This window comes from Antrostomus carolinensis, unplaced genomic scaffold (assembly GCF_000700745.2).
Source record: "Antrostomus carolinensis isolate BGI_N321 unplaced genomic scaffold, ASM70074v2 scaffold2129, whole genome shotgun sequence".
In the NCBI taxonomy this organism is placed as follows: domain Eukaryota; kingdom Metazoa; phylum Chordata; class Aves; order Caprimulgiformes; family Caprimulgidae; genus Antrostomus; species Antrostomus carolinensis.
In genome coordinates this window covers 2,024-27,556 of record NW_010340607.1, presented here as the reverse complement: position 1 = coordinate 27,556, position 25,533 = coordinate 2,024, and the positions used below count along the sequence as shown (strand labels likewise).

Sequence of the window (25,533 nt, the reverse complement as noted above, 5' to 3'; positions counted from 1 at the left end):
TCAGACCGGTTCATATCTACATTCTAGGCCATAACTAAATAAATTAGAATATGCTAAAGTGCTACATCAACACTAATGTTCCTGAACAGTAGTAACGCACATTTCTCTTTCAAAAACAACAACAACAACAAAAATACAGCAGCTATAGTTTCAAACATAGTCACATTACGTGAATATGCTTACATGTCACTTTGTTACAGTATTCAACGAAACACAACACAAAACCATATGGCAACAGTCAAGACTCTGACCGAGTACAAAAGGCAACTTTTAAAAAGTTGAGCATGATGGAAATAGGCATCTGCAGAAAACATACTGTCTTCAGAATTCACACTTGAAAGTTTCGTTTAATCGTAACTTGCTGATGTCGATATTTATTTCCTCTGGTTTGTCACGTCTGTATGTTACTGTTCTTGTACAAACAGTAGGCAAAAACATCTTATCCTTGAAGGAGAAGATACAATTTTTATCAATGATTAGCTAACTTTTATGTGCAAGAAAAAGATTACTGAATATGATGGCTCTGAAATCAATTACCTTCTTTGTTGCAGATACTCTGTAATCAGCTGAAGATTTAATCTTATTGCTACTCCCCTGCAGCATTATCTGCCTGATGATAAGGACAACAAGCAACCCAATCAGAAAGGTAACTATAAAGATTATGGAAAAGACTCTAAAATAGCTTCGTCCAGAGAAACATTCTGCAATGAAAGGAAAACACAAGTGTGAAGCCCAACATATGGAATAGGCACATCCCTCAAGCACAATTATATCTACCGCTGCATAGTAATGTCACATAAATGTAACATGAGCCTGACAAAAGTTAAGGGAAAATAACTTTATAGAAGTTAAGGGGAAAAGTTGCCATCACGAAAGGTGATTCTGATTAAAATCCACTGCAGAAAAATGGTGAAACTGTTATTCCTTTTATCCACATAACTAAAGCTAAGGCTTCACTGTGTTGGCCACTGTAAATTCTCTGTAAAGTGATGAGTTTACAGCTGAAACTGAGAGTATGAATTGTTAAGAGATGTACGGGGCCACAACAATTTAGATCATTGTCAAAATATGAAAGAAAATGTTTTTTTCAATCTTTGTCCAGTGCTCTCCTCACTGGTAAACCTCTGTCACACAGCAAGCTTTCCTTTAATTAATACTAAAGGTATGAGAAAAGTATTCACAGTTAGTTTTCTCATTTATGAGCAACTGTAAGATAAAAAGATGTACAAAAATGTGAAGCAACAAAAGGTAACCATTTACCCGCATTTTTGTTGCAGTGTGGACTGATTAAGCTTTACAAAATTTTATTTAAAAATATTTTATTCTTCCACAGCCCTCATAACTGTGTAGGTTTTTTATACTTAAAAGGAATATTTAAACATTACTGAATGTGAGGTAACCATTCTACTTCATTCTTCCTCATTTCTGGTAATGTCAAATAACGTAAGCATATCCAAAGTAATAAAACATACAGGTGCCATAACAGATTTTTATAAACATTTCTTTAAGCATTGCTCAGACAGAATTCATGATTATTAGATGTGACTTCTCAAGGAGCTGGGAAATCTGATTTAGCAATGCTTGCCAATCACATTTCCTGTTATTATTTATCTTTTACTTTCCCTGAAGCTATGAGTGATTTTTCTCATTTCCTGCTTTCTTTCTTTCTTATTGTAATAATATGAGAATCTTTTGAAAGACATTGTAACAGTGGTGAATTCAATTATTAATCCAAACAGATTTTAATCACTTATTAAAATTATCCAGAAAATGTCACATACCTGAAGTTTGGTCAATATAATGCAGCAAGTAAGTGCATGAGGTTGTGCACTGGTCAAATTTAGCTTGAGATGCATTGTTAGAATGATAGCACTGAACACAATTCCTGAAAAACAAAAATGTAATTAAAAACCTATGTCTTTCTCTGTACTCCCCTTAAAGAGATAAAAAGGCTGACACATTGCTTGCTCATAATGCTTTCCTGTTGTTAGTAAAAACATTACGACATTTATTTATTTTTTTCTGAAATGCAATGTCTCTCTCAGCATTTTATCCCTGTGATGGTTCTCAGAACCAGCCAGTCAGGAATTATAAAGTAGAACAAGTCTTTGGCTTCAAGCCACCTTCATCTGGCCCCTGCTCTGTATTTTGTGATGTGGGCTTTTCAGGGGGTGTAGCTAAGGGTCCAGCACCCTTTTTTCAGCTGTCAGCCTCTAGTTCAGTCCTAGTCTTTCTTATCTGACAATCCCATTAGGATGCACACTGGGACTGAAGGGAAGAGATAGGTGTAGGAAACACAGCTTTGTTAATAATTTTTTGGATGCTATGTTATGACAAAGCCACAAAAGTTCCCAATGCATAGCCTTGCAGAAGATTGACATTACAAGAAATCCTAAAAAAGCCCTGACTGAATTTTTAACAAAGCTATGCCATCTTCTGAATTTATTAAAGGCATGCATTTCACAGTGACTTTAAACAAGTGTAAGCCAGCAAAGCTAACTGCATTTTATCTAGTGAAGTCTTAGCAGTCACCTTTTAGACATAGTCCAGCTTTGCTCTCCAGCATATTGACCAGATGAGCTCTAATTCAAGTGAATGCAAATAAACTCCAATTCTGTTTTGATCACAATTCCCTTTCCAACAAAAGGTTGATCTCCCACCCTCTTAGTCCCAGTGGGATGTAAAGCATTACGTGTGCTGACAGGAGAGCCTAGAATAGCCGTGTCCAAGGACAGGGCTTCATTGACGCTTTAAGCCAGGACCAGTCAATGTGCTGCTGACATCTTGGTCTAGCTTCCCTCCTCCTTGGGCTGCTCATTTCGACCTCCACACTGTCCCTTCCTTTACACAGGCAAGGAAAAATGATATGCTTTAAAACTAGCGCAATAAAGACTGCCTACAACTATCTGTAAGGAGGTAGTAGCGAGGCAGGTGTGTGTCTTTTCTCCCAGGTAACTAGTTACAGGACAAGAGGCAATGGCCTTAAGTTGAACCAAGGGAGGTACAGATTGGATGTCAGCAAAAGTTTCTTCACTGAAAGGGTTCTCAGGCACTGGAATGGGCTGCCCAGGGAGGTAGTTGAGTCACCATCCCTGGAGGTATTTAATAGACAGGTAGGTGGGGTGCTCACAGATATGGTTTAGTAGTGTATAGGTACAGTTGGACTCGATAATCTCAAAGGTCTTTTCCAACCAAACGATTCTATGATTCTAAGACTAAGTGGTTTAAAAATGAGTAATGGAGAATGTTAATTCTCTGGGTAAGATCAGCTCTACTCTGCTGACTGATGGCAGTGATAATGCACAGGTACTGCTCTTGTTCTTCAACTCCTTTCAGCTGAGAAGCAAAAGTAAATATGGAGAATACTATTGGACTTGGTGGCATTCAAGAGTAGGATCTATTGACCATTTAAAAAAATCCGAATTTATGGACCTTATTCACTACCCAGAAGATTTCATATGAATAACCATCCTTTAACGAACATATGAAAAAATTATACTCATAGGACACACCTCCTTTGACTTCAGAAAGGTGGAAGTTGGACACAGACTGGTGAACACAGACACAGACATGCAATAATCTTAATTGCTAGTGTGAAACCCTGAACTACACAGGGAAAAGTCTCAAGTATGAATGGTTTCCATTTCCTACAGTCTAAATACCTAAGAAATATAGCACATATCTAGCCAAGAAGAAATAATTTTCCTTGTTTCAACACTACAGAGTTAAAAAGTCAAGTCTAGCACAAGAAACGTACCAGTTTTCTTCACAGGCTTTGTTACAAGTAGGGCAATATTCACACAAACGGCCAAAACTTCTTGGATCTGTGCACTCACACTTTCCACATACACATTTTCCTCTTCCACTGCAAATCTGGCCCTTTGAATTCAGGCAGTGCTTTTCTGATTGTAACGAGCACTGGCAACGGTCACCTTCCCAGCCAGAAAAGCATTTGCATTTACCAGCTTCACATTCACCATTACCTACAACATCAGATAGCCTTGAGTCATACACTTTTATGAAAACATAAAAAGTCAATTTTTATATGCATACATTTGTATTGCTGGTGCTCTACATTAAACTGAGGTAATTTAGACCTTGGCTTGCCAATTAGTTTATCAGTTAACAATCTGGGCTGAAATTATCAGCCTGGTACCTATTTATGGCTGCTGTTTGTTGTTAAGTTGAGCAAAGGCTGCTACCTTGATGTCATCCTAAAACCTTTTATGAGAGTTTTTCCCTGTTGCTTTGGATCAAAGCAGTGGGGATTAAAAATTACACAATGATCAAGATGATTCTGCCTTTCTAAAGGACAGATGACTGAGCTGGACAAGCGGTTATGCTGTGCTTATGAACTGTAGTTGTTTCATAAGAACTTAAAATGCACTGCCTTAAGGATACTAAGGCTATGAAGAACATCTGATGGCCTTTACAATTTTCCAGGCAAAGCAGCGGGAGCTTTAAGGAAAGATGTTTTCCATGTAGCACATTTAGGCAGGTGTACAATGGACAATCTGATAATGTCTAGCCACATTTTTATGGTGTCGGAGAGCACCTTTAGGAAATATAGGAATAGCACAGAAAGCACAGGCAGGCTAGCAACTCTCATGAGGTCTCCTCAACCATGCCTCGGCAGTACCTAAGTTTCACGCAGACTGCAACGGCCCTTGTGCTCCAGAGATCCACAGAGCAACTGCTGGGAGAGAGTCCCATCTAACAGACGGGTTCCCCTACGTGGGAGTGAGGCTGCCTCTTTTTTTTGCCTAGACTGGGCAAAATGGAGCAGGGAGGGGGATCTCAGGATATCTCAGTGCAAGACTCTGCACTGTAAAATATCCCATAAAGAGGCATGCTGCTCAGCCATGGCCTTGGGCAGCAGGTTCCCCTTGTGGTATCCTAGGGCAGGACTCCATTAGGTGACAGTCTCTTAGACAAAGATCTCTCTCTCTCCTCTGCCAACCAGATCACCACATCTCAGGCTTTAGGAGCTTATAAGTTCGAAAGGTCTGCTTATGGTAAGAAATAGTAAATTTGCAAAGTTGGTGAGAGGGAAGAAGACTGAGGAGATGAACTGTAATGCTTTGTGTTGGAATGAAGTATTTAAAGGATTAGGTAACATTATTTCTCTTCATTTTATATGAAGTTCACAGCCACCATCAGAGCAAAACCAAAATAACTCTACTAAAGTTCATAGTATTACTCTAAATTGTCCAACTGTGGTCAAAAAAAATTGGTCCTTCAAAATTCACTCATTGGTGACTACAGAGTGAAATGAAAGGACGCAGGACAGGAAGATGGATTTTAAAATATTTAAAAAACCCATGAAGTAGGCCATAAAAAGAGTAAGAATTTCTAACAGCTCTCTCTGTTTGTGTTTCACTTTCACTCTCCTTTCTGGAGCAGGTGTTCTGAACAGTGTTAGCATATCTAAATATATATCAGTATTTGAAATCAAGTGTCACTGTATCTCTCAAAAGACTGATTTAGGGTGTCAGAAAATCAGTAACTCATCTGAAAGTTATGATTTCTCCAAATCTCTTAGTATCTCATATTCGCAGAGGATTGAAAAGTATCAACTTCCTGGAATAATTTTACTGTTTTATCCAAGATATCAGTATCATTACTTCTGAAGAAGTTTGAGATTTAAATCTTAAAATAGCTAAACTTAAAAAAAAGCTCTATAACCCCCCTAAAAAGCAGTGCAGAAATTTAGTAGATAGTGGTGAAGAAAGCCCAGGAATATGAGTTCCTACCAGGCTGTTCAGGACATTTCACACACTAATTGGGCACACAGAGTCCTTGTACTTGACAGCCCTGTATAATTGTTTTCAGCTGCATCATGTACATAAGCTTCAGAAAACAAAGCAAAACAAACCAAAAAAACCAAAACCAAAATAGAGACGTAAACTCTGCAGCTTACCCGAACATAAGTTTCCCTGGTGGTACGGGCAGGAAAAATCATCCATTTCACAGTATTTGCCATACACCTTGCCCAGCTTGTTTTTGTAGCAGAAACATTTTCCATCTATGCAATTTCCTTGACCACTGCAGATGGGCTGATCCTGGTGTTGTCTGCACTTCTCAGAAGGAAGCGTATCGCTATTAGAGCTACAGTTATTGTCACTGCAATGGGATGCCTTGCCATCATAAAAAGTTTCATCAGCCCATACTCTTTTGTGCCTCGCACTGTCTCCGTACTGACAGGCACAGCTTTTTTGCACATTAATGATGGCGGTTTCATTGAAACCAATAGGCTTAAGTATTGCATACTTTCTTCCTTCAGTTGCATCACATCCTTTCATTGTAACTGATACATTGAAAAGTACCTGAGAAGAAATAAAGACAGATTTTACATCATCATTATTTTCTATAAATTGCTTAAAATTTTTACCCCATAAAAAAAGCAGAATCTTCCATTATGTATGACTGTGCAATAGCTAATAATAAAAAAATACACAGTGTCCATTTGTCAAATATGATATATAAGTAATGACAGGTATCACAAATACGGTTAAAACCTTAACATTAGGAGACTGACACTAGTCTACTTTTTATGTAAAGAAAGTATAGTTCCAGAAGTTCCAGAAGACAAGTTTAATATAAGTTAAATAGTCATAAAACTACCATCATCATCCTCCTGATCTTATATAATATGTATATTCTGTGTATATTTTAAAAATATTCAGATGGGAATTGTGACTAGATTGAGCAATACAATACACAAACAGAAAGAGATACTCTTCATCAAAGAACCTATAATGAATGTTCTTGCTGCAGAAATGGTCTGGGCAAATAGAAACCACAGAGGTTTTTTGGATGGCCCGCTCTACTCATACTAAACCACAGAAATTGGTCACACCTTAGCAGCAGCTTATTTTTGCCATTCCTACAATGGGCATGGAGTAAGAGACTCTTGCTGCTCTTGCTGTGGCCCTGGGCCAAACACTGCTTTGGGGTGGGCTCTGTGCCTATCTCTTGGCCACATCATGGCCATCACCACCATGCCCCAAAACCTCACCCTGGTAGCACCTACTGCAGCAGCAGCCCCTGTGGCTTTCCAGAGTCCTGGCACAGGACCCCAGACCATTTCGGTGGTTAGGTGAGTGCCATAGAGTTTGCATCAATCACTACCAAAACTCTGAAAGCTCTGACGTCTGTGATACTATCAGAGGGTAGCAATCTTGTATTTCATGATTGTTTTTCAGGGTTGTTGTTTTCTGACTGGTAGGCTTCTGACAGGGTATTTTCACTAAGGCTATGTAGCCTGCTGACAGAAAACAACTCTTCCTCTCCTCCTCATGGAGAAAAAATAATCAAGAGCAAAAGGTGAGAAGGCAGCCCAAGAGAAGCAAATATCTTTACTGTTTACCACCAAAGAACAAAGATTTCCAAATAAAAAGAAGAGAAAACCTAAGAAGCTGATTATGTACGAGGTTGAAACTATGCGCAAAGACTAAGACCATTCATTTCTCATTGCTGTCTCCCCCTCCTGCTGCACCCCCACACAAGAACAGCCGAGCCCCTGGGGACAATGGTGGCTTTGTGGCGAGCGGGGCTAAGGCTGCCTACACGGACAACAGGAGAAGAATGCTGTGCAGAAGCATGCGCTTCTTAATGTCATATTGAGGGGGCACACAGGCTTTGTCTCACCCCTTGCTTTTCTTCTTCTTGTTTCTCAAATGTGCTGCTACTCATATAAACCCTCAGTTGCCTATACTCTCCATGCATGAGACTTCTTCCCTTCGGTTATGGGGCAAAAGTGTGCCTATGCAGGAATTAATTCATAGAGCAGGTGCATTATCACATAGGGAGGACAGGCTGCAGCTAGAGAATGTGCTTTTTATTCCACATAGAGTCCTGCTAGAAAAAATCATCTTCATTTACAACACACTACTAGAGGAATGGCAGGGAGACAGGAGGGAATCATGTTTTGCATCGAGTTGTGAAATTTGATGGTTCTGAACACAGAAGCAGAAAGATTAAACATATTGCAACTAAATAATTAGAACAACGTGAACACTGACAATTTGCTAATAGCCAAAATTACTCTGCACCCTGAAGAGGCCATAGGATTCTTCCAGAATATAATACACTTTGTGTTTTGGTAAGAAAAGGAAGGAAGAAGGATTAGACAATGAAAGGAATGTGAGAATTAAGGGAAAGCATTTTGCCTGTAAACAAATACTGCAACGAGGATTTACGGTTAAAATAAATTAATCTCTTGAGGATGGCTCACTTTCAACAGCAGTAGAGGTTTAGGACCACATGCAATCTTTTACAATCAACTGGCTTGGCTTTTTATTAAAAAGAAACAGATATAAATATTTCTCTTTTCATTAAACAGAACAAATTCCAGCCCTATTTCTTATGACATGCACAGGGAACACTGGAGAAGATATTAATTAAGAAGAAAAACATAGGAAATCTCCCTTAAACTGTAGAAGCTAGTCAGCAGCAAATCATGTAGACAAAATTCAGATGAGTATAAAATACATCTAAATGAATATATTTAAAATCTATGCATTTAATCTACTGATTTGGTTTGCTATTTCTACACACAGACACAAGTAAAATCACATCAGCTGAGACATATGTACATGTCCAAGCATGTGATCTTACTGGTCCAAGCAATTAAATAAATATATCAAGGTACAGAGAAGTTGTTCTGGGAAGAAAACCATATTCTTATTTATATTAGCCAGACATCTTCCCCTGCATTTTCACAGTGCATCATGTTCCAGTTTTACAGTATGCTTAATTCAGTAGAAGGCACCGATCCAAATGGGGATAAATAATTTTACTAATTTGATTTATAAAATAAACTAATTATCTGCAACCCTGAATGTGCATGAAGACTACTAGAACAAGGAGAGGGAAAGGTGGCATCTTGTACAGATCCAAGGAATACAAATTCCAGTGATTCTTTTCCACAGGGTGATTATCTTTCAAGCTCTTTACATACAGATTTCATCAGAATGGACATGGCCATTGTGCCCAGTGGAGGACAAAGGAGGAGAGTTTTAATGGATGTTAGATTTCAGGAAAAGCTTTGAGCCCTAGTTCCATGAGATTAGTGAGAATTAAAATAAGATTCAGGAAAAATAAACCCAGAGAATAATAGAGAGTCTGTGATCATTAATCACATAAGTCCATTTTCAGTTTAAGTAAATCCGTAGAAGAAATTTGATTTCACACCACTGAAATCAAACTGAACAGAAAATACGTATTCCAGTTCCTTGAAGAACAAGAACTATCAACATACTTCTTCATTATATCCCACATTTTTACATCCTTCCATGCCAGTTTTTTTAATTCCATCAGGACAGATTGCAGTGATATTGAAATGAAGACCTTGGATCTGGTTATCCACTTGAATTTTCACTTCAGAGATTAGTTTCTGTAATCAGAAAACAAGTTTTAGTCACATTGCATCTCAACATATAATGTGCATTAGTGACTAACACCAAGTACAGTTACTATGTTTGACTAAAAATGAAGAAAGCTTGTTTGTGTGAATAAATAAAGGAATGAATTAAAGCATTTTTTCCCATATAAAGACCTGATTACATTCCAAATATATACAACCAGTGAACTGGTAATTCTGATAAAGAGGATTACGTTTTCCAGATAAAAACATTTTCAGCTTTTCTAAAATGGTTTTAAGACTGTATTTTTGGCAATTTGAAAATCTATTCTAACAACCGTGTCCAACTAAAACTGCTTATTGTTTGAGAGACTACACTGCCTTTTAGCCACACATTTAAAATAAAACAGTAAACACACACAACTATTGTTATCCAGCAGAAAAGGTTTCTAATTGATTTGACACTTTATAAACTTCTGATACTTTGCATCTGTCTTGGAAAAGCTTCCTCTGAACAAACCTCAGGGTGATCTAAAGGATATTCGGATTATTCTTACTGATTTATTTGGGTCAGCTAGGAATATGTAACTCAACAACTGGTTGATTCCCATTAAGGTTCTTTACAATATAAAATAATGAAAAAAACAGCTACTTTGTAACTGGTACTTACTTAATGCCCTAAAATCCTACTTCCTTCCAAGAAGGAATATTTCTTCTTGACCTTTTAAAAATTTATTAATGCTCTGTACAAACCTATGAGCTGAAAGTTGCACAAAGAGATTATTAAAATTCCTGTCATACTAGTATTTAAAAGAATTAGTTTAGTAGGACATTTTTACTGCTACAAATGGAAATTTAATTACATGAATCTGAACACATGTTTATCTTAGTAACTTTTTGAAAATTAGTGACTCATTTTTGGCTTTTTAGCCAGGGTTTTTCACAACTAAGCCTAAGGTTTCCCTGCCTAGAACAAGATTGCAAAAGGCCCACTGTCATCAAATATCAACACTAAATTTATTTTCTTATCTAAGTACTTTTGCTTTCAGGAAAGCAAAACATTCAATTTCTGTTCACCATGTGTTTGTATATTACAAGCCCCTAGAACTATGATAAAAATCTCAAAGTATCAAATCCAATGATGTTTAGGATGGGAAAGAAGATACTATTTAAAAAAATGAAAATAGAGCAAGAGCAAACTGGGGGTGGCTGGAGCAGGAAAGTCCCACAAAATCTTCTATTGAACTAAATCATTATATTGTAAATTTTCATTTCCTCTCCTTGAATGTTTGCCTTGCACTGTGCTCTAAAAACTGGGATACAATTTAGGATGGACAGTGTAAAAGTAGCATACAAAAGGACCGTGATCTTCAAATATTTTGCCAGCAGTTGCCTGCAAAACTTCATATTCAAAATGAGATTTCTCGATTTTATAAGAGAAAGTACAATATCAGTGAGAACTTCGCTGCAATTTGATTATACCTATCCTCCTCTGCTTTTTGAATGTCTTTGCCTTCTGCACAATGTTTCCAACATGACAGCGAGAAAAATGTGCACAAACCCACTCTATTGACTAGGAACAGACATGGGACTTGGCTCTTCATTATAGCCAATTTGCTGAAAGCAAATACTCTGATTTAGATGGTTAACCTAGTACAACAGATAATTTCAGCCTCCCATGTCCAATGAGTTAACAAGAATGTGATACAAATTGATATCTTGCATATAACTTTGTAATTGATTATTCAGCTTTTGGAACTTGTGTGTTTGTGTAACTTGTACACCTCAGCAGTATTCAGCCATCTAACTCATCACATCCATTCTCCTGCTGCTGTATGGGCTCCCTTGGCTCTATTACATTATTTGCCTTTTTTTACAAAGCTGTTTATGCTCCCTATTACCAGGCACTTTCACTCACTATCAAGATGCCAATCTCTACTTTCAAGCTGCCATTCCCTGTCAATCATTTGTGAAAAATGACTTTATGCTCATTCCCATACTGTTACTTTCTCTTTCCCATACTGCTACCTTCAATTGAGAACTCCTGGCAAGAGTTCATAAAGCCATTTCATTCTTCTCTCACAAATCCTTATCAAAACTCTTCTTCACTGCCTTGCCTCAAAACCCTGAGTCATTACACTGCTTTGTGCAGTGTAAATCCTGCTTTCCACAATGTCCACCGCGATCAAACTACTTCCTTGTAAATTCCCACCTGTTGTCCATTTTCTAAGAATTATGCTGTAAAACTCTCTAGATACTGCATTATCTTTTTGCTCTGAATTTATATGGTGCCTAGAGAGAGGTGTCTAGCTCATAACTAAAGATCAGAGATGCCAAAATTCAAATAAATCAGACATTTCTTTGAAGTTACATAGCAACAGGTGCAGAGGATCAAACAGCATATTTAGAAGCATCCTTAGAAAAGACATAAGTGCTAGCTCTTGCCTTTGAGACCTTGACAGCCTAGGAATTTGTGAGCTATCATGGGATAGCGTCACCCACCAACCTGGACATTGAGAAAAGTAGGGAACTAATCCTTGTGGATTTCAGGTAGCATCCAAGATCCAGAAATTCCAACTTTTGAATACAAAAGGTGAAAAATCCCTGTACAAATATGCCATACAACATTGTCACTGTGATCATACCTGATAGGCTTCTACCACCAAATCATTGAGATTTGCTGCTTGTGATTCTATCTGTCTTGCAACAGTACCAGGCAACAGAGGTAACAGATCCTATGAAAAATACAATAATTTATGTAGTTTTTATTTTTAATATAAATATTGTGCTTTCAAAATTGGAAAAATAAATCAGGTTTCTAACCTACTTTATACCAATGGAACTGGCTTCCTTGAACTGCAAAAATAACGTTGATGTTATTGTCAATCAGTTTTTCAGAGAGCTGCCCAAGGGATGGATGCTCCTGCAAAATACAACAGAAAAGAGAAGACTGCAGACTAGCTAGGAAAAACCTTGTATTTCACATATGACCCAACACAGGATTCCAAAACCACCTCAATACTTACTTTTAAATGTACAGAGGAATGCTAGGCATACATCTGAAAGGAGTGGGGGCCAACCAAATAAATAGATAGTGACAGAAAAAAAAAAATGCCATGGCATTAGCCAGGCTGTGATAGACTTCTCTCTTGTCAGCTGTGCAGTGGTGCTGCCCAGTGAGGGGACTAACTCATACAGTACCATTATGTTGCTTTGAGTCTAATGCTTAAAAAACATGGATATGATGGTCTGTCTAGAGAAATAACAGGATTCTTGAGAATGATAGGTGGGCCCTTGGGCAAAAGTCAGGGAGAAAGTAAAACATGAGGGCATTGAGATGAGGTCTGCTTTTGGGAACAGCAAGGATAGTAATTGAAAGTTTATTTCTCAGAAATGTATTTTGGCATCAGGGATCAGACACATCAGCTAAATGCAGCCACTGGGTCAGGTTCTAGCAATGTCAGTATATTCTGTATATACCTTACTTATGGCTGACAGCTTTCTCCTTCTCTGTATGTCCAAGACATGCCTTAGGAGTGATGCCTCCAGTCCTCACTGCAATAAACTGCTATTTTTTCTTAACCATGCTGGTGCTTGAAGAAGGTAGCATGAGTTTCACGTCTCTCCCCAGTAATGACATTGCTCTGTTTGGTAAAGTACCTACAATGCCATGGCCAGTGCCAGTGACCTGCCCTTCTACACTTCTTGTTGAGAGATCTGACATGGATTTGAGAGGAAGAGGTGCATTGCTATCCTTTCATCCAAGATCTAGGGAAGCACAAGGATGTTTCTGTGGTTCCAGTAGGCTTTTCACACCCGGGCTATGTGAGATCCCTCCAGCTCCAGTAGTCTAAAAATGAACTATATCTGAAAGTTACTGCTTATTTACCATAGATCTGTGAATACTTTTCAAGAAGTAAATTCACCATTTAAAATTTGTGACTAAACATAGAGAAGTGACTGAGGCCTTGGCTTGTGTTTCCCCTTACAGAGATTTAATCTGGACACTTCTACTTATGAAATGTCCTTCAACCTCTTTTCCTCATATACTTCTGCGGTCTTTCTCTTCCTGATATTTTTCACCATCTGCTCCATATTCTCTCTCTTGCACAAACACACTGTTTCCCTGCACAATTCATTTCTCCTCAGAGTGCCACTAGTTACTCAAGGCACCCGGCAAGTCAACTGCTCTCCCGTCAGTAATGTGAATGCCAAGACAGCTGAGACAAGGTTATCCAAGGGGGCAAAATCCATTTTCCATCATATTGCAACATTATAAAGAGCTTCACAGGCAGAAGCTGGAACACAGGAGGTTCCGCTTAAAACATGAGGAAAAACTTCTTTACTGTGAGGGTGACGGAGCACTGGAACAGGCTGCCAGAGAGGCTGTGGAGTCTCCTTCTCTGGGAACCCTGTTCCAGATATTCAAAACCTGCTTGGATGCAGTCCTGTGCAACTTGCTCTAGGTGAACCTGCTTTGGCAGGGGGGTTGGATTAGATGATCTCCAGAGGTCCCTTCCAAACCCTACCGTTCTGTGATTCTGTGATACAGAAAGAACAAGTTTCTTGATGCAGTTTGATCTTAGCCAGGGTTCATGCCTCTCTCAACTCTTCTACCCTTTGGTAAGAGATTGTATTCCTTAAGATAAGTGATGAAAGGTAGGTAACACAGCAATAAATTGACCTTCTTAACAGTTCCAGCTGGGCAGTGTGCCATACGTGAGGGTTCAGGGAGCTGTAAGTGAACTGTAGCAGCAGTGGCCTTGTTGCCATTCTCAACAGCCTGCAACACAGTTCTACAGCCTTCTGCCTTCTCCATGACCACAGATCCTAGTGGTGGGGCCTCCGTTGTGCTGCACAACCCTACAGGCCACATGCAACTGTCTGTCAGATCACAGACACACCAAGTGGTCCCAGGACATGGCAGAGTGAAGCTAGGTGTTCTGCAAATACCTCCTGCACTGTAAATGTGTGAAAGACAGGGGTAGTGTCAAGAGATCATGAAGTGGCCAAATAAGTGAGTCTCCTGCTCAACACATGACACTAGACATGTCTGAATTCCAGCCAAGTGGCTCTTCAACATCTCCGCAACCAATGGCAAAACTCTGGGATCAGTGGTATCAGAACTGCGTTTCTAAGGTCTCATGAAACAAAAATCTATTCAGATGGAGCTTACTGAAGTCAGCAGACAGCATGCATAGACATGCAAGGGTTGCAGGGACTGGATCCCTAAACTACCTGGTCTGCTTACAAGTAAAGATGAACTTTGATCTGCTTGTCAGATCTATCTCACTAGAGTCCCCAGCCTGGTTAGTAGTACATCGAAGTCTCACTTCAGATAAGAAAGAAATAATTTCTTTTTATTAGAAGAGACTTAAAAAAAAAAAAGAAAACTGTCAACAGACTCACACTATATTTTTCATTTTAAGTATGTAAAGAGACGACAACTGTTGGTCACTCATGGAGCCTCACTTTGCTTGCCACAAAAACCTTGCTATTCTTCAGGCACTTTTATCTTATCTCTTCCCACTACTGCTCAGGCAAAGGTACTTTCACTTTAGATCATCTTTCCTGTTCCAATTACATAATTTGTTTTATTATTTTAACCTACTGTGTTAAGCTGAGAAGATAACTAATGCAGATGTTAAGTACTTCAGAAAGGGAGATAACCAGGCATAGAACTAATTAAAATGGACTAGATTTATTTCCTGTCTTAAGCTTTTTTGCTGCTCTCTGTGTGATGGCTTAGCAAAAGTTAGAAAGAAACAGGCAGAAAAGTGACTAACTGAAAACACTTCTGATGTAAAGGTTAAGCTTATGCAAATAAATAAAGCGAAGTCCTCTTAACCAGCACAAGGAGGAAATAAAAATATGTCAAAATGCACCTTCTCAAGACAACCAGAAGCTAAGAAGTAGGAAAACAATGTGATTACAAATGGTTCTTTAATTTAGCACAGGACAACAAAACTGCATTAATAAGGAAAAAAAAGAGCAAAAATATATTTCACATAATGTATTTTTTAAAAAGCTGACAGCCTTTCATGACATTTAATTTAAATATCAAATAGTCTTTTCTCCTCTGATTATCTTGTTTATTTGAAATTTCTTTATGGATCTCTATGACTAAAATAATCGCAGGCTATATACCACTGATAAGAAAAAAAAAGCAGGAAACCAGTATACCTACCCTTACAGACACTCTTGTGTTATCATGTCAAATCTACTCTAGAAAACATCCAATACTGAGAAAGATTTCCATTCTACCTCTTTTCTATTACTAAACACATGCCCACTATTACACACGGGTATGCAAGAACTAGCCAGAGCTTGAAAAAGATCTGGGTTAGCAGCCACAAAACACATGGGCCAAAATGTGCTACCATGGATCTAAGCATCTTTCAAGGTAATTTCATTTGGGTGGCTAAAAAGACTACCTCATTTCACAAAAGGCATCAATACCATTAAACATGGTGATTTCTTATTTTATATAGGATAGTAAAATCATGATCTTTCAGCCTAGAATCCAGAAAACACTTTCTTCAGTCAACCATCAATGTGTCATAGTTCCTCAGAAAGAGATTAATTTATTTTGTCTGTATTTTATATTGGTGAGGTTTTCCAGCTGAAACAGAAGTTAATTTCTCAAGTTGGACAGAAAATAAATATAGTCGTTTTTTGGTTAATTTTTGAAACAGACAATACCTTTACTAACAAAGGAATCCTGAACACCAGAATAAGATTTATTAATAAGCAGAGCAAAATTCCTCTGATTTACAGCACTGAAATTGTTGGGGGGGGAGGTAGGGGAGCATGGGGCAGTGGGGAAAGGAAAGAGAATAGAGATAGGGACACAAAACTTGTAAGTATACTCTGCCTCGGGAAAGGGAAGTTTTGGGATTATTTGTTTTAAGTAAAGGAAGGGGTTGTTTTTATCCCAAGGACTCTGTAGAAACACTGAAACTGAACAGACTGGCTAGAGGGAAATAAATAATCCTGACATTTGTGAGGGAATATCCAAGAGGTGACAGAGGGAGTATATGTGTAGAAGAACATCAGATAATTGGAAATCCAAACAACCTTCCTGTTAGCACATGCTCAGCTGCCTCCTCCGCTCAGCAAAGTCCTGAATACCCACTGATTCCCAGAAACCTCCCCTACTTCATGATCACACACCATATGGTGACTGCTTCCTGCTGCCCCACCATCATCATCCTTGTAAACACCAGTTACTGGGATTAAATTCAGGTCTAGTGTAACCTACATGTAGCCCTCACTGACTTCACTAGCACAAGGCTGGCTTGGGCTGAACACAGGCTGTATACTTCAACTAAGTGCAGCTAGCACTGGGAATAAAACTGTAATGTGCTCTAATGATACCACAGTTCACATTTCTGGTTTTGGGTGATTACATGGCAATTAAGTAGTGATTCATGTTTCTTAAATAAATGATTCAGATTTATTTAAGGGAATAGCCAAAGCAATTAAAACCTACAAATCTTAGAAAAAAATAAATGCTTGTCTTCAGTCATTCATGACTACTTTATACATTTGTGAAGAAACTATTTTGAAAGTTAAAAATACCTGTTGAAGGTGTATTATTTTGCTTCAGCAGATTTGATGCAATTTTTTGCACAGATATGTATTATCGCACATATACTTTATACTGTGAGATTCAAATGCATTTAATGCTACATTAAACCCTATCTTAGCAAAAACCAGGACACCACGACAAAGCTTTGTGGCTCAAGAACATTTTCTAGTCTGTCAAGGTTGAATTAGCTCACTGCTGTTGTACATCTTCTGTTTTAACCTTACCAAGCTCCTTTTCAATCAGTGGAACTACGCATTTTCTGACCGTAAAGCATGACTACTACCTTTGTCTCATTAGCAGGATCATGAAATTTTATATACACACGTAAGAATTGCTCATCATTATGAAATGGTAATAAAAAACCACACCAAACCCAGTAACAGTCTCCTCTGCTATGTCTCAGACCCCAAAATTCTTTATCCCAGACAAAACTAATGTCAATATTTCCTGGTGATTGATTCTTCATTTCACATCTTGCCTACCTGGGAAAATACTATTCTAATAACTGAATTAAAAGCAATGCTTTTGCAGCAATCTAAAAACCTAATTTATGCAGTTTAACACTGCTTCTCTGAAGGCAGAATGTATGACATATACCTTACCATACTTGTAGCTTTGATGTACACATTATCTTTCAAATGACAGTTTCCATCATGGGGAATTACAATCCCTGCTAGTTTGCTGTCAAGGGCCAGATGGGAAGTTTGATCTGTCATCACAAGAAGCAGTCGCTTTGCTTCTTTACGCCACCCAATATGGCTCTAAAAAGAAAACAAAATTAAGCATAAATAAGCAGTAACCACTTATTTTCTAAAATAATAAATAACAAAATGAAAAATTAATGTGAAAGTCTGCTTTCAGACATTACACTGCTTAGCAGCATGGAGTTTAAATTAGGCTATTTAAAGCATTTTATGTGGAAATACATATCATGTCCTACATCTAACAACTACTACTGTGAGTCAGAGATCCATGTACCACTTTCTTTGCTTTTTGAAGAAAATCTGTCTAAAATATAACAAGTTATGCACTATATAGTGTGCTTGGGTAACAGCTATCGTGTGTGTCACTATTACATACAAATGCAAATGCATAGCATTTGTGTAGTTCTCTGGGATCCAAAAAGCATTATAACAAATGAATATGCAATCATTTGTGTTGATATTTGGTGCCCTCTTCTATTTTTACTTTACATTTATTTACTTTATATTCTCATCATTCTATAATTTCCTTTTCCTACATAGCTTTCCAGAAAGGATATTGGCATATGATCAACCAATAAGCTACAGTTTGAGTGTCTTCATGCACCTGCAAATTGAGAAATTCCTTATCATGCAGCAAAATACTACATCTACCCACCATCTCAAGGGATTAATAGCAAAGTTGCATCCATAAGGGTGAAATTAATGTGTTTTAGGAATTCAGTGATGTGAAGGAGGTAGCAGGGCAAGCTAAACTGGGTTAAGGGCCAATTTGTATTTCCATAACATTTATTTCCTTGCAAGGAATAAACGACTGCTTTAAATCAAACTTTAGAGACACACACAAATCACCTCATATTATTTTTCATTGTTCCCTCTCTCGATTATTCCATCTTGTTCTTCACTAATTCAATTTTTTCCTCTTTTTCATCCTTTCTTGCTTTTCCTTCTTATGATGCTGTCTCATCTCTACCATTTTCCTCAACACTGTCAGGTATCTTTCATCTCTCTCCCGTGAAATGTGTATCTGCAATACAGTCCATGTACTCAGCCAGGCTTTAAGACTTATTCTCCACTTTGTTTTCTTTGCTTTGCAGATAGGGACCCTTCTCAGACTCATTCCCTGCTAGCTGTGAACGAGGAAGGAGTATCTCATAACAGTAGGGATAATAAGTACTGAGTGTGGTGTCTTTTCCAGCTTACATGTTAAGCATCAGCCTCCCTCAGACAATCCTAGACAGCACTCCTCTAAAGAAGGAGTATTTTCAGTTTTATTTATAAACAGGTTATATCTTAAATAATCCGAAATTCTCCTCCAGTACTGTAGAAACTTCTTGCTCCTAAGCCTCCATCATTTCACTTTGTCATCTCAAGACTCCTACCTACCTACGTCACAGCAACCAAAATTTTAAGGCAGCTTCATGTCCTAACCTGCTACTGCTTGCAACAGGGATGTATCAGTTAAAGCAAGATGGAGCAAGTTAGAACGTTCTATTTTAGGCAAAATGAGTTCACATTAATATAAATTATAGTTCATGATGGTCGTTATGAATTGCACATTGTTCTCATCCATTTTGCTTCACAATTCAGTTAGCAGGAAAGCCTCCTCATGCTCATGAATGTTTCCATTCTATTGTTTTTGGAAGCATATATTATTCTGGAGCTCACATGTCATAAGTGTGGAATGTGTCCAATGAGAAACACTGAATTTTAAGGAATTTTTCCAAAGCTTCAGACTATTTTTTTATAACAGCTATGATCATAGCATCTATGAAGAGTGTTTTCTATTTACCTGTTTCACAGCTCATTAAAATTTGAAAATAAAATTGGACCAAACTACTTATTTTTAGCATACTTTGGATACCTTTTTGGCCTTGACTCATCTATTGCTCCAAAAAAACCAATGTGTAGATGGACAAGATAAATGAATTGTCCTGAATTTTCATGGAATCACAAGAGATTAAAACCACACCAAATGCCTGTGATTTGGAGAGGAATTTAATTCATTTCTTTAAGAGGACCAGAAAGAGTATCTTATAGAGTGTTAGCAAACCCATAAATCAGCCAACCTTTGGAATGTCTATTGTACTATTAGGCACAGAAGAAAAACAACATGCAAAAGAGCCATTTAGAACAAACAAATTCTTATTATTTAATATGCTTATAGCTTGGGAACAACTGGTTCAGATCTTTTCCATCCCTTTCTGCATGGAGAGATGGTGAGGCAATTTTCTTAGTATAGAAAAGTTAATTTTTAGTCGATTTGTATTGTTTTTAAATATAAACTCTTCAGGAGCTGAAATAACACTGAAGTGCATTTGTTTTCCTTATCTACACGAGAAAGTATGTAAATGATCCTTCAGTTTTCAAATACATTCTTATGTAGAAGAAATGTCAAATGGTCTGTCTACACTTAGAAACACAAGGAAGTTTTTAATGATTTTTTAAATTTATTTTGTAATTGACTGAAATTAATACATGTGCTGGTTCAAGCCAGAAGCAGTTGCTTTAACTGTCCATCCTATGTTGGTTAGGCTGGTTAAAGTAACTTCAAAGAACATCACTAAGCAATACTGAAAAATATTTCCTTATGCTCTCCTTTATCAGTTTCAATGGTGTTGTGTGAAAGGGGAAATGGGAAAAAGAAATGTATAGCAAAAAGGGATATAATAGAAAAGGAGGAAGAAATCTTACTATTATCAGTCCTAAAGCAGACATTTTAGATTCAGTAACACTGAGCACTGTTGTACTAACATACATACATCTGTGTCTGAACTACCAGACTTCGTCTTTTGTTAACAAGATCCTTACCTGGCACACAGCTGCTTGGAGCATCGCATCAAATCCCCCTTCAGGTGTATCAATATTCCCAGAAATTTTTTGCTTATTCACTGCATTTCTGAATTCTGCTATATTGTCAGTCAGGGACAGCACGTGAATATAACCATGAGGAGGCATACAATCTAAATTATAATCACTGTACAAAAACAAAACAAAACAAAAGTCTAACACATTCCATATTTTCTGTTTGAAGGAGATGTAAATATTCCCTATCAACCCATAAAATCCGGTTACTAATGAAGAGGCACAGTAAAAAAAATACTTGAAGGAAAATAACTCCAAGTGAGATCAAGTCTAGTAGGAATTAGTTCAAACTTACTATGAACAACAGATTTTTTTTTTTAATTTTATTTTATGGAAACGTATACAATATAATTTAGTTCATATGGCAACAGTACCTATGTAGTGTTTCTTTACAGAACAAGAAGAAACATGACGCGAGTGATGGTATGATTTCAGAGAGTGTATAATCCCTTTTGGAATGTCTACGTAGCAATACTGCTTTGCTTTTCATTATCCTGAGAAAGAGCTACTACATTGCAGCGTTAAGATCCTTTAATAGCTTGAGACATGGACTACTGGATCAAAACTAAAATAAAATTTAAGTTCCTACATCCACTATTAGTAAGTAAATGTACATAAAATTAACGTTGAGATTAGTGACAGGAATCTAATTACATGGATGGGAAACTCCATTTACTGTATCATCTCGGTTGTAAATAATACTTTTTGAAATTATGTATAAGGGCAGAAATCATGAAGTTTGACATAAGTATGATAATGCCACAGCACTTATTCAGGTTGCTGCTCTGCAACCCATTTAGGGCAGTGGAATTTATGGCACAAGCTGAGGTGCTCATCTGATTCAGAGATGCTGAGCAGGTTTCATCTCACTTGCTTTCTATTGCATATGGTGTAGGCATCTGGACTATAACCTGCCCACCCCCAACACAGTTTACTGTCAATGAAAAGAAAATGGCACTGTAAGTATTAATACTTTTATACAAAATGAATTGTATCCTGGCAGTGCTAACTGATCTCCACTGACTACATAGATGGTCTAGAGGACTACTTCATAGACATTTGTATCTATCTAATGAATTCCACAACTAGTTACCAATTCAAAAATCACTTCAGTCAAAAAAGATACTTATGGACTTTGGATCATGTCTTCCCAGGAAAGATAATAATGAACAAGAAGGTATGAATAGTCAAAATTCACTTTTCCAAGTATTACAGTTTTTACAGACTTGACTTTGTTATGAATGATCTTGTTCTCCAGAAGGTTTTGGAAGTGATCCCTCACTTTATTTAAGTATTGAATGCAAGGGATAGAAGACATGGCATGAAAAAAGAAATGCAAGCCAGAACACCTTTCTAATTTAAAATGGCAGCTCACTCATATTACAACTGTGGAATTAGATCAGAGGATTGCTTTTGTTCATTAAATGAGCTGAAAGAAATTGCATCACATTGACACAAGTAGAGAAGTCCTAGGTCAGAAAGTACAAAACTTCGTGATTAATCTAGGCAATATCTATCCAAAATAACTAAGAACACAACAGTTGTCTATAAAATTAAATGCAAAACATATGCTAATATACCAAAGCAGCATGTTGTTTGGCTTGTTTTGCTAAAGAAAATACTGCATTTTTTTTTTTTGATACCGAAACAGTTTTTTTCTGAAATCACCAGATATTTCAGAAGTAATCATTGCATAATAATATTCAGCATTTTCTTAGGAACTTTGCTGGAGAACCAAGGTATAATGAAACAAAGACATATTCTGAAGAGCTTTAAAAATACATATGCGTAATGCACATTTGTGAATTAAATAATTTCTCAGTGGCTCAGTAAATATACAAAGACTACATACCTGCACTGGTTATGGATTCTACCTGGATGAATGCTAATATAGGGTGAAACAGTTTTATCCACATAGGATCCAAATCCAAGTCGAAAATCAAGAGAAATATTCGCCATCTTTTTAGATAAAGCAAATCCAACGGAATTTAGTTTTTCTATATTGTTGTGCATAGAGGCTGAGACATCAACTAAATAATAAAGATCCACAGGGTATTTCTCTAGAGGACGAACTTTTAACATAAAGTTTGCTTCACTTCCTGATTCAAAGGAAACAAATAAGTTTATTTACTATTTTTGAATGGACACTTAAAAATACATTTATTTTTGCAGCAATGTCAGCACAAAGTTGTTTCTGTCAGCAAACAAAACAACCTAAACAAACAAGAAAACCTCTCAAGAGTAAATGAAACATTGAAGCATCATTCAAAAATAAGCCATAAAGGGTTTTTAGTAGAATGTTTTTCTTTTTTTTTCCTGCAGGAGCACTGTGCAATTTATTAGTAAAAATCTGACTTCTCCCCATTTTCTTTTAAATTCCTGGTTATGCAACCCCTTTGGCATTACACCTAAAGGCAGTTATGACTCACAAAGGACATAGATCTGCATACAAACTGAGGTCAGTCACTTCAAAGTCGATGCTTCTAAGTATATAAGTGTATCCTGGCAAATAGTTGGTCATATGAGTCTAAAACTACATGTGTACCAGAAAGACAGAGCAGCTTGAAAAACTCTTCAAATTTATACCAATCTTGAAAAATGCTTCAAATTTATACCAATCTTCTCCCAAAGATTTGATCTTGGATCAAATTATTTTCTTAAAAAAACAGGTTTTAATATTAAAAAAAATCCATCTTTTGGCATATATAAAACAGAACTATTCTTTTATTTCAGGATGACAAATGTCTACCTTTCCTGCAGAACCATATCACGTTCTTATAGGTAATAAAAATGTTAATGCTTTGGAAGCCACTAAGAATAGTCCACACATTTTTGCTTGCCTAATATTCTGTAACGCCAGCGAAAAGAATGAAGTGACTGGAGTACGGGCAGCGTAGGTGCAGTAAAGCATGACTTCAAATTGTTCATTATTTTATGTCACGCAAAGTGTGAGCTCACAGAAGAAATGAGGGAGAAGGATCTTCATGTGATGAGTAATTCAGTATTATGCAATGAAGATACAACAAAGGACAGGAGGAAGAGAGAAACATTATAGAAGAATTATGCAGGCCTAAGCTATCGAAACACATGCAGAAACAGATTCACCAAAAAAAACCCCCACCTGAAATGTGACTTATATATTCAGGACATTTACTAGTGCATATGACATTGCTAGATAGCATGATTAAACTACGTGTAACAAAGATCTGACCCAGAAAAATTAAACATGCAAAGTACTTTCTTCCAATGGTCTTTGAACATCTGAAAATGTCAGGATTTGTCTGTATCAGGTCTTGCATGAAGAAAACAGAATTTCAGTGTGCTGTAACTTATGTGTTTCTTCTTTGCCAGTGTAAATCAAATTACTTTTTGTAAATGACCCTTACAGGTCTCCAGTTTGCATATAGCGAGCTGCTGAGTGCAGCTTTTATTTTTTCCCACATAAATTCTGACAGTTGCGTATACGTAAGCAATGACAAAATAACCCAGTATCAAAACAAAAGCATCTTTTTATGCGTGATTATACTGTATCAAATTTCTGTTTTGAGGCATAACTATAGCTGTATATCTGTGTATTTCCTTGGGGAATAAAATAAGGGCAGGATATCTATATATCAAAAGTTATTCTTCTGGAACCCTCAGAATTTCAGTCTTCTGCAGGACCTTCCACAAAGCATATGGAACCCCACGCTTAATTTCACTATTTACGAGCAAAAAGTTTCAATAAACCAATGTTTAGAAAGCTGAGTTTTTTCTATAAATCCAGTAAGCCTTTGGAAGTAAATGTGATTACAGACACTTCTAGAGTTAGCTCAGTTCCTGAGACCATTTCTCAGTACAAAGCAAAGTACCAGTTATTTCTTTGGAAGAAGAGTGGGGAAAGGAGAGGAAGTGCTGATGATTCTTTCTCAGTTTTATTATTACAAAGATGGAAAACCAGAGTTCCTTTGTGCTTTATGCTCATGTAGATTCTCCCTTTTTCCCTTGTAATTGTCAGGAAATTATCTTTTATACAGTGAAGATCAGTAAGATACTTCTATTCACGTAATATTTTTCTACAAAAGATTGATCTCTCTTAAATGCCATTTCTTTCTCCAACTATAGTTTGCAAAAGAAATAAATAAATTAAATTTTATCATATAAAACATACCCTGCATCCCTTTATATCACTTTCCACTTCTGCTACTGGCTACAGCTATTTTAAAGACAGAGAACATACATTGATTTAACCTGAGTTCAATTGAGGGAAAATAGAGGTATTCTAGAAAATCTCAGGTCCATAAAAGGACTTGTAGATTCTATTAAGGCCAAATGTCACATTTTATAAATGAAATGTTAGGCAGTGAATAGCTAACTCTCCTTTAGGAATTCAGTCCTTTCTTATATATTGGCTTCGGTATCTTCATAGTTATCTAGTCAATGCACTTAAAAGTAACTAAATCATCAAGAAGCTTATCAAATGATGAATTTAGGAATTCTAGCCCAATTTACTTTCAGTGAGGAATACATTTTATACACATGTAACAGAAGAGTGTTTAAGTGGTTAAATAAAAAGAATCAAGAAACCACAACAGAAAACAGAAGAGACTACCTAAAATCCCTTTTCCAATTATTACTTGCATTATTCTGACCTTCAGCTGTGTTTGACAGAAACATTTCCTGCTGTTTTTTTTTGAAGACCGTACTTGAATAGAGGAGCAACACCATCATAGTCCTACAATATAATGTTATAGCATCATTCAAAATAATTACTCGAGCCGCTTCTTCACAAAATATCTGTATTTAGTAGTGTTGTATTTAGTTTAAATTGATTAGAATATCAATGTGTTAGAGACAACCTAACCTGGACGCAGCTGGACTGAAACTTTTCCTGGTGTCACTTGTGTATTTGTTTCATGATCACTGGGTATTGTGACATGAACTGTGGGATTTTCTACAAAATCTGATTGGCAGCCTCTTTTCATTAAGTTGAAAACAGTGTCACAGCGTCCCTTCTGCGTCGCATCAGCCAT

The 25,533-nt window shown here is 37.1% G+C and overlaps 1 protein-coding gene across 1 annotated transcript; it reads right to left on the bottom strand.

The window, feature by feature from the left end:
* ITGB8 (integrin subunit beta 8) lies at window positions 1-25,533 on the bottom strand. Its single transcript, XM_010176201.1, has 12 exons — window positions 25,365-25,533; window positions 22,374-22,620; window positions 20,468-20,633; window positions 17,558-17,716; window positions 12,192-12,287; window positions 12,010-12,099; window positions 9,263-9,397; window positions 5,921-6,326; window positions 3,758-3,983; window positions 1,782-1,885; window positions 538-701; window positions 1-444 (listed from the first exon to the last, which is right to left on the bottom strand). Exons 1-12 carry the CDS (start codon window positions 25,531-25,533, stop codon window positions 322-324), a joined length of 2,085 nt encoding a protein of 694 aa, XP_010174503.1. The 3' UTR covers window positions 1-321.